This window comes from Cucurbita maxima, unplaced genomic scaffold (assembly GCF_002738345.1).
Source record: "Cucurbita maxima cultivar Rimu unplaced genomic scaffold, Cmax_1.0 Cma_Scf00002, whole genome shotgun sequence".
Taxonomy (NCBI): Eukaryota; Viridiplantae; Streptophyta; class Magnoliopsida; order Cucurbitales; family Cucurbitaceae; genus Cucurbita; species Cucurbita maxima.
The window spans coordinates 1,364,969-1,374,803 of NW_019272018.1; the positions used below are offsets into that span (position 1 = coordinate 1,364,969).

Consider the following 9,835-nt stretch of genomic DNA (forward strand, 5'->3'; position numbering starts at 1 on the left):
TTTTTTTTTTTTTTTTTTCTTTCCCGGTGGAGAGAGGTTCGGTTGGAGGAGAAATTTCAACTTTGTTGACGTTCCCATCGGGTTCTCATTTGCTTCCACCGGCTTGGTTCATCACAAATTTCTCTCCTCCTCGAGACTAAGACTGCCGGCGACCGGTGCTGAATCCGCGCCGCTGCAGCCACCGCATTCTGCTTCTTCTTTTTTCACGTCATACGGCTGCGGTCGGTGCTGATTCGCCGGTGTTGTGTTACTGTTTCATCTACTTCCGTTCTTCTCCATTGATTTCCACCTTTCTATGTCCGGTACATTCACTTTCACCTGCTTGCTTTTTTGCTTTTTTGTTTTTTTTTAAGCCTTCTCTCTCTAATTGGCACGCGGACGCTTTATTCCACTCGTAAAGCCTCCTCGTCTTCGCTAATTTACTCTGGAGCTGCGCCTTGATTCATTCTCTCTAATTGTAGTTTATGTAATCATTTCTGCGTAGCTGATTTTTTTCCAACTCGGAGGAATCCTTGGATTATTGTTGCTTAGCTGATCTTCATCTCGGAGGAATCCGCGGGGTATTGTTTCTTTCTCGACGGTTTAATTGTCCAGTGGCTGCTCATAATTTGATTCTTGTGAGGTTTTCGTTGGAAATTGCTGCATTCGAAGTTTGCTTTGTGTCGAAGTAAAACGATGAGTTCCAGAGTGTAATTATTTTGGAGATAAGATTTTAATATTCTTACTTAACTGGAGATTTGTTGAAGACGAGCTAACCGTTAAAATTGTATAAGAACGCCGTTGCGTAAAACTTCCTAACCGATGCTTGCATTCTGATACGCACATTGTGCGGATTTTTTCAGTTTTGGAACGATTATTTAATAGATTCTGGGTGTTTTCTTAAAGTACACGAGACTTGAAGACGACGAAAAGCGCAGCAGAGTAGCAGAGGCTTCGGATCAGACCGAGGCCGCAGAGAAAAGAAGAAAGGAAAAGGGGAATTTAAAAAACGACGGTGTCTGGAGGATCGCATCCATTTCTCGAGCAAGTAGGCCATTACGTTCGATTGCTGAAACGCGCCGCTGAACCGAATGGCATCATTTTGGGCGACAGTTTTTTGAAAGGACAGACGATTCGACAGTACGTTTTTCTTTTTGTTCCGCGTCTTCTATATTTTAATTTCAAAATTCCAAGTACCAGTAACATCTAAACGCACCTCATCGTAAAGAGCGATAATGAAAACACAAAGAAAATAATGTTCTGAATGCTGATGGTTGGATGACAATGCTTACCATTTTCAAATTCCTGGAATTTGTCCGTAATCTTTGTGGGTCTCCACTACGGGGAAGGTTTCTGTCTTAAATGACATTTATAATTTTTTATGGGAAACATCCCTACAAAGAAAAAAAAAAAACGGGGGTGTAAAGAGATGCGTAGAACTGAAGGTTAAGCTAGATTGCCGAAGGTTTAACCATAATATGGCAATTGTCGTCGATCTACTTTCTCACTTTTATCATTTTGCGGATGGCGGGTAAATACCCATGATTAGCTTGTAGTTGCAGTTATTAATATTCTTTCTACTGTTGGTTGGCTGGGGGGGTTGGTCAGATCAGAAGTCATGGCTTGCTGAATGGTTACGACACTAAGTAATTAGCATTTGTTTAGCAAAATAGTATTATTTAGTGAATATCGATATTTTATGCAGGTAATCTCAGTCATTAAGGGGCTATAAGCTTTCTTTTTCTTGTTCAGGAAACTGATTTATTTATATATCTCAACAGTTCTGAAAACATGCCAAGCATGAGCACAATGACTCGAGCACCTATGCTTGTTTTCATCTTCGAGAGAACTACAATTATGGATTGATATAGACTAAATCGAGGTGGTGGCCTGGTTGGCTGGGAGAAGGATTGGCGACATTGAGAAATGGGGTCTGTTGCTGGAGAGGAGCTAATGAAGTTGGAGAAAATGCAGGGGATAAATGCTCGTGAAGAGAAAATCCTTGTTTTAGTAAGATTGAGACCTTTGAATGAGAAGGAGATTATGACGAATGAAGTAGCAGATTGGGAGTGCATCAATGATACTAGTATCTTGTACCGGAATACCCTACGGGAGGGGTCCACATTTCCGAGTGCCTATACTTTTGGTAAGAAATTATTATCTCTCTCGCTTTTTAATATCCTTTGTAAAACCACCATTAGTTAGTCTATTGGTCAAGAATGACCGATCAAAGGATTTTAGAGGAAATGAGTTCAAGCCAAGGTGGCTACCTATCTAGGACTTAATATTTTATAAGTTACCTTGGCAACCAAATATAGTGGGCTTAGGCGGTTGTCCTATGAGATTAGTCGAGTCGAGGTGTGCACAAGCTGGTGCGGATACTCAGGGATATCAAAAAGAAAAAGAAAAACAAAACAAAACAAAACAAAACAAAACAAAATTAAAATCATTTGTAAAACATATGAAAACATGTAACTTTTTGGGATAACATTCAAGAATCAGGCACAATCTTTCTTTTACAGATTTTTATTGAACACTTTGATAGTTTCATTTATTTAAGCTTGAAGGATTTCGCTTCATCATTTGATAATATTATATATACATGTTGTTTGTTATATGAGACATTGTATTAGTGATTATTACGTTTTACCCGACTGTGGCTTTGTAAATTAAGTCCATCTTTCAAATGATTTCTATTCCTGTACATTACGGTATTTAAGGATGGCATTGATATGGGCATAACTTTTGGCTTTAATGGTTTTGTTGTAGAGGTTTATTTCATTTCTGCTCATCCTTTTTTGGTGACAGATAGAGTATTTCGAGGCGAGTGCTCTACCAAGCAGGTGTACGAGGAAGGAGCCAGAGAAATTGCATTTTCTGTAGTCAGTGGTATCAACTGTAAGCACATAATTTTGTTGCAGTTTGCTATCTAACATGCCAAGGTTTCTAATGAATAAGTGAAGACCTTACTCCAATTATATGCTTTCAAATTTCCAGCGAGTATTTTTGCATATGGTCAAACAAGCAGTGGAAAGACATACACCATGGATGGAATTATTGAATATTCAGTGGCAGATATATTTGATTACATTAGAAAGGTGAGTTAATTGTGGTGATTGTACGACGCTCTTTACCTTTACCATAAGCAAGCTCTATTCTTATTGTCTTTGTTTGTTTTCTTTTCCTCAAAAATAAATTTCAGCATGAAGAAAGAGCATTCGTTGTGAAATTTTCAGCAATTGAAATATACAATGAAGCTGTTAGAGACCTCCTGAGCACAGATTCTACTCCTCTCAGGCTGCTAGATGACCATGAGGTGGATATATTGTTTTTTATATCTATAAGAAAAAAACTTCTATTATTTTCCTATTTTGGCATTTCTCACAGTTTTTGATTATCAATAGCGAGGAACTATTGTGGAGAAAGTCACTGAGGAAACTCTGAGGGACTGGAACCATTTAAAGGAGCTCCTTTCAGTGTGTGAAGGTGAAGCATTTTGAAAAATCTTGCCAGTCTGTTTATCTCATATCTGAATGAAATCTTGTTATAATGTGCAGCTCAACGGCGAATTGGAGAGACCTCACTGAATGAGAAAAGCTCTAGATCTCATCAGATTATTAAACTGGTGTGCTTCACGTCTCTTCTTAATTAATCACTTGATCAATCTGATTGAAGGATTCAATTTTCATCTCAGGGATAAAATTATTTCAAACTCCTTATTTGTTGATTCCTGCAGACAATTGAAAGTTCTGCTCGAGAGTTTTTAGGAAAAGACAATTCAACCACCCTTGCTGCTAGTGTGGTACCTACGACCATCTAACTCTATATTGTGTGTAAATAGCCATATAACTAATATACTGACTACGTTTCCTCCAATGTGAGAGAAACAAATAGTCTTCAACTCCTTTTCACGCTCCTGTCCTTTCTGGCAGAATTTTATCGATTTAGCTGGGAGTGAACGTGCAGCTCAAGCATTATCAGCAGGAGCAAGATTGAAAGAAGGTTGCCACATAAATCGCAGTTTACTCACTCTGGGTACTGTTATTCGCAAATTAAGGTACTTAAAGTCCTCTTTCCTTCCTCTACGTTGTTGACTTTTTTACTATTCAAGCTCTGTTGGAAACTATTCTGCTTTGTCACTGTGGGCTTAGTTCTTCTGCCAGAGCTTATCGGTTTCTCTTTTCCCCTTTAGATTTGAGAGAACGATTATTTTTTGCGAACTTGCCACTGATGGTGTGTCATGCATATTCTCTGATGAGTCAAGAATAAATATAGATTTTCACCAGTGTCTACAATCATTTTTGCATTGGTATATTTTTTGGCTTTGCTTGTATCCTACTTACACAAGCTTAAGATTTATCATTCTGGTCTACCGTGTTGTGTGACTTGTATCTGTATCTGATAGTTCAATAACGCTCCCCAGCAGTTTTTGCTTAGTAAGGGTTTCCTGATGTTTCACTAATCTATGTAGTTGTCTAGTTGATATTCCCACAAGATGGTGGTTTAAAAATTTTACGTATAAAATTTTAGTCTGATTTTGAATGGGAATTGCATCTCGGAAAGACACATTTATGGAAAAATTTACTTTAGCCATTATGAACGTTTTTGCGATTGGAAAGGAAGATAATATTTGGAGTAAAATGATGACATATTGTGTAAAAAAATCAAATTAGTTGATGACTGAATGTTACCACTTCTTGCTCGAAAAATGAAGAAAGGTTTGTCGGAAATTGCCGGTTGGGTTGGTCCAACCAAGAAAGGGATGGGAGTCTTTGGGTATTGCTGAGGAGAAAATAAGACTGAAATGGCCTATTGATTGAAGCTCTACGCTATGGAATCTTCCGGGTCCCAGGTAGCGTTCGGGTTTAATCCTTTGAGTTCAAGGAGGGAGGAAGGCTTTATAAAAGCGGCTTTTGCCATTCTCAATCGCCTTCATCGCCCTGCCCTCTCACTCTTCCTCACTTCCTCTCATTCTCTTTTTCTCTCTTTTTTTCCTTCTTTCTTTCTTTCTTTTTTTTAAATCACAGTAGATGAAGCTCTTTGTACTTTCCAAAAACTTGGAGAATATATTGGTTTTAATTGGTCTGTAATTTGGTGCAGCAAAGGAAGAAATGGTCATATCAATTACAGAGACTCTAAGCTGACGCGCATATTGCAGCCTTGCTTAGGTGGTAATGCTAGAACAGCCATCGTCTGTACACTGAGCCCTGCAAGAAGTCATGTTGAACAAACTAGAAACACTCTCTTGTTTGCTTGTTGTGCAAAAGAGGTGACAACAAAAGCACAAGTCAATGTGGTGATGTCTGATAAGGCTTTGGTTAAGCATCTGCAGAAAGAGTTAGCTAGATTGGAGAGTGAGTTGAGAACCCCTGCCCCTGTTTCGTCCAGTTCTGACTATGCAGCCTTGCTTAAAAAGAAAGATCTTCAAATTGAGAAGGTTGTATTTTCTACCTGAATTCGTGCACAAGATATATAATTGAATTAATTTAAAGTTCTTTAATTTCTTCTTGGCTCCCTTGATCTGAAATTTATTTGTGCCATAATGAGGAACTAGACATTTCACGAAGCCTTTTCTTTCCTTCTGGAAATTGGAGAAAAATGTTCAAATAAGTGACACATTTATTTGATGTAGCTATTGTTTGGCAGAACCTGTTCATCATTTGCATATCTGTTTTGTGGCAACTGCAAGAAAAAAATAAAATTTCTATTAGCACTCGACCACAGCTGAATAGTTTATTTACTTCATTTTTATTGAATCTATATCTGTTCTACAATTAAGTTTGGTGTCAAGAATTGCATGAGAGAAGGCCTGAAGATTACATTATGTTTCATCTTGCAGCTGGCAAAAGAGAATAGAGAGCTCACTAAGCAAAGGGATCTCGCTCAGTCCCGGATTGAAGATTTACTTCGTATGGTTGGACATGATGATGCCTCGAGAAAGGTGAACATTTACTGACAAATGCTAATGTGGTTTACTTGCATACATATATTAGTCAGTTACCTTGCTTGCCTTCTTTCCAGGTTATCAAAAGTAGTCATTCCAAATTGCACTCAAGGGATGCCTTGGAGGATGAAGGTTCAGGATCAGAAACTTCAAGTGTGACTGATTCTCGTGGTACGGATATGGGTGGAAAATCTTTCGACAACCATTATGATGATGGAGAGAGTGATGATGGAAAGAGGTTCCTTGACTCTCACTCAGGTCAGAGTGGAATGACAACCGCTGTGACTGATTCTCGTGGTATGGATATGGGTGGAAAATCTTTCAACAGCCATTATTATGATGGAGAGAGTTGTGATGGAAAGAGGTTCCTTGACTCTCACTCAGGTCGGAGTGGAATGACAACCGCTGTGACTGATTCTCGTGGTATGGATATGGGTGGAAAATCTTCCAAAAACCATCATTATGATGGAAAGAGGTTCCTCGACTCTCACTCAGGTCAGAGTGGAATGACAACCGCTGTGACTGATTCTCGTGGTATGGATATGGGTGGAAAATCTTCCAAAAACCATCTTTATGATGGAAAGAGGTTCCTCGACTCTCACTCAGGTCAGAGTGGAATGACAACCGCTGTGACTGATTCTCGTGATATGGATATGGGTGGAAAATCTTTCAACAATCATTATTATGATGGAAAGAGGTTCCTTGACTCTCACTCAGGTCGGAGTGGAACGACAACCGCTGTTGCAATAGTAGAAGATTCCGATGACTGCAAAGAAGTTCAATGTATTGAAACGGAGGAATCAATCAGGGACGATGGCTTGTTACTCCATGCTCCTAATAATGGTGGATTCAGAGGAACGCCTCTGTCTGGATCAAACTATGGGAATATGGTAGGTCATGAAATGATATCAACCGCTGTGAATGGGAACGGAGAAGTGCGTCAGATTCAGAATAATTCAACTAATGATCAAGTGGAGCAAGGACTCCGTGATGTAAGAAGAACGGCCATTACTTCTATTAGCAGTCCTTACTGCCACGATGCAAATTCACAGGTTGCTGCCGATATGTCAAGCTCCAGAAGTTGGAGACGTAGAGAAAATCTCACGACGGAGTTACCACCTGATAAAGCGGAGACCACCCCTCCACATGGATTTGAGAAAAGCTTTCCTGGAAGGCCTGAAGGTTTTGAACGGAAACTCCCACAATTAGACTTTGATGGCAGCCTCTTGAGACTTGATTCTCAGTCTTCTATAGGAAGTGCTCGAAGCACAAAAACTTCTGCAGATGATGACATTACTCGTCTAGACACCTTTGTGGCCGGACTGAAGAAAATGACCAACTCAGAGTATGGGAAAGAACTTGCTGATAGACAGGTAGGGATGTACTAATTTCCTTTTCTTGAAATTGATTGCATAGGTTCCAAAATAATCCAAGTTTCCATAATCTCATGCGGATGGGCAATCATATGGTATGTGCTTTAAAACTTGGGTGATTTATATCTTGGCGCATGTTAATGCTGTGATTTATGACATAAGCCAACTTGATATCCCTTCTTTCTTAGCTTGATTATGGGTCTCCTTCAAGTCTATCTTTATTGCCAAGGAGCAGTTTGTGAGTGTCCAGGGCAGCTTGCCTGCACCTCGTCTTGCTGTTGCAACAATAATGTGCATGTGATTGCTAGTTTGCAGCTAAAGCAAATATTATCCCCAGCCACTTTTTAGATCAACGCATTGATTGGGCTATTCCTCTTGCGTTAATCTCACAATTTGCTTGATGACATTGATACCAATTGATCAATTTACGAATCAGTATTCAGGTCTAAATATTTTCATTTCTCCTGATAATTAGAAGTGTGTGCTTACTAGGTTCTAGAGGACGGGCAAGAAACGGATTTCTTAAGGAACACAAAAGGTGCTAGAGGGGAGACAAGGCAGGATGCATTATTCTCATCGGATTGGAGCCAAGAATTTCAGAGGCTGCAGAGGACGATAATTGAGCTTTGGCAGACTTGCAACGTCTCGATTGTCCACAGAACATACTTTTTCATGCTGTTCAAAGGTGATCCGGCCGATTCCATTTACATGGAAGTAGAGCTTAGGAGACTGTCTTTTCTGAAGCAAACATTTTATTACGGTAATGAAGCTATTGAAGATGGCCGGAAACTCACTTTTGTCTCAAGGTTAGTCCTCGTTCTAGCATGTTTTATCTTTGATTACTAGCTTCATACCATATGTTTAGAATTAAAAAAAAAAAACAAAAAAAAAAAAAAAAAAACAACTAATGCCAGACTCAAACTTCTAACTCTTAGTCAAAGACATGCCTTGACAAGTTGAATTATGTTTAGGTTAGTAACTAATTATAGAAACCAACCTTTTCAACCAGTACAATTATTGAGAAGTATATAATTACAAAATGAGACAAATAATTTACATCGTGAGAGCTACAAAAGTGAGACCATTCCAAAAGCTCCCAAAAGAGTTTTCACCTTCTTTGAAAACTTTGGAGAAATCTTAACAAAAGGGGTTAAGAGTTTGTTATCATTCATTAAAAGAAACAAAAGAGAGTTCGGGGATCAAATTTTAGGTTAGGGTACTGTTGTCACTACTCATAAGTTGCAGAAAGGGACGAGAATGAGTTCAAGCCATAGTAGTCACTTATCTAACTTTTAATATAGGTTCATAAGAATAAGTGTGCACAAGTTGGCTTGAAGTCAAGGGGGATTACCTCATTCCCTTCTTTCTGTAGGTCTGTTTGCTCCGGAACCTGAACCGAGAGCTACTGAACCTGAACCAATCAAAAGGTTGTCGCTACTGGACGACGAAATGGATTTTGGAATATATTAGACATTCTCCCAAAACGGTACAGTTAAGAATCCCGCCGGTACGGAAACCATTAAAAGAACACCCTTGAACAATCACGAACGTAAAAATGTGCAGAGAAACGACTGGGTAACATGTTAAAATATCACTAACTTCCATCAATTGTTTGAATGGGCAGAAGTACAAATGATTCTTCCAATCCTTGGTTCAGGAAAGGTTCACAAATCATTTCAAACTTTTGTCTTTTGTTTTTTCACGCTCCTTTCTATAGTTTGTTGCCTTTGAACATTTTGTTATTTCCTTTCCTTTTATTGAAGAGAAGTTCGTATCTTATTCTTTTTAAACAAAGAAGAGAGAGATAAATACATTAACCCAAGTGACTTTCTTTCTCGTGTCATCTGTCTAATGCTTTCTCATTATTGTCTTTTTGCTTGGGACAACAGCGTGAGGAATCTTCGTCGCGAGAGAAAAACATTGAGTAAGCTAATGCAGAAACGATTGTCAGAAGAAGAGAGAACGAGACTGTTCCAGACGTGGGGAATTGCGTTGAAATCAAAACGCCGAAGGCTGCAGCTGATCAACCGCTTATGGAGCGACCCGAAGAACATGAATCACGTACAAGAGAGTGCTGCCATTGTTGCCAAGCTTGTCAAGTTTGCTGAGCAAGGACAGTCTCTGAAGGGGAACTTTGGTCTCAGCTTCATTACAACACCCCCACAGAAAAGTAGATCATTTAGCTGGAAAAACACCAGGACTTCTCTTCTGTGAGCTGAGCTGCTACATACATAACCCTTACAGGTGACATTTTCAGTACTGCTTTTTTTTTTTTTTTTTTTTTTTTGGNCAGTAATTAATATAGCTATGAAATTAAAACATCAGTAACTGTACTAGGGCTGTATAAAATCTTCTGAAAACTTCCTTGATCTAGGAAGTTGGATTAGGCTGATTGATTTGATTTGATTGTTTGTTACATTTTTATGTGTATTTTGTGAAATTTATTAATTCCCACATACCTTATTTTCAAGATGAGATGACTCTTTGTTTTTTTTTTTTTTTTTTTTTTTTTTTTTTTTTTTTTTTTTTTTTTTTTTTT

The 9,835-nt window shown here is 38.7% G+C and overlaps 1 protein-coding gene across 9 annotated transcripts in view; it reads left to right on the plus strand.

Annotated features, from left to right (window-relative positions):
* Positions 1-33: 33 nt before the first annotated feature.
* LOC111469345 (kinesin-like protein KIN-7E) overlaps positions 34-9,835 on the plus strand; it is a 10,384-nt gene continuing 582 nt past the window's right edge. Inside the window, exons 1-17 of one of the 9 annotated variants that reach the window (XM_023114628.1) lie at positions 34-302; positions 485-560; positions 886-1,119; positions 1,761-2,125; positions 2,788-2,877; positions 2,977-3,077; positions 3,182-3,295; positions 3,384-3,465; positions 3,537-3,604; positions 3,716-3,781; positions 3,912-4,036; positions 5,080-5,416; positions 5,819-5,920; positions 6,001-6,106; positions 6,233-7,296; positions 7,789-8,102; positions 9,186-9,540. In XM_023114628.1, coding sequence (XP_022970396.1) covers positions 1,906-2,125; positions 2,788-2,877; positions 2,977-3,077; positions 3,182-3,295; positions 3,384-3,465; positions 3,537-3,604; positions 3,716-3,781; positions 3,912-4,036; positions 5,080-5,416; positions 5,819-5,920; positions 6,001-6,106; positions 6,233-7,296; positions 7,789-8,102; positions 9,186-9,510 — 3,114 coding nt within the window. In that variant the 5' untranslated portion in view covers positions 34-302; positions 485-560; positions 886-1,119; positions 1,761-1,905 and the 3' untranslated portion in view covers positions 9,511-9,540. The other 8 variants (XM_023114637.1, XM_023114598.1, XM_023114593.1 and 5 more) reach the window with 8 other exon arrangements.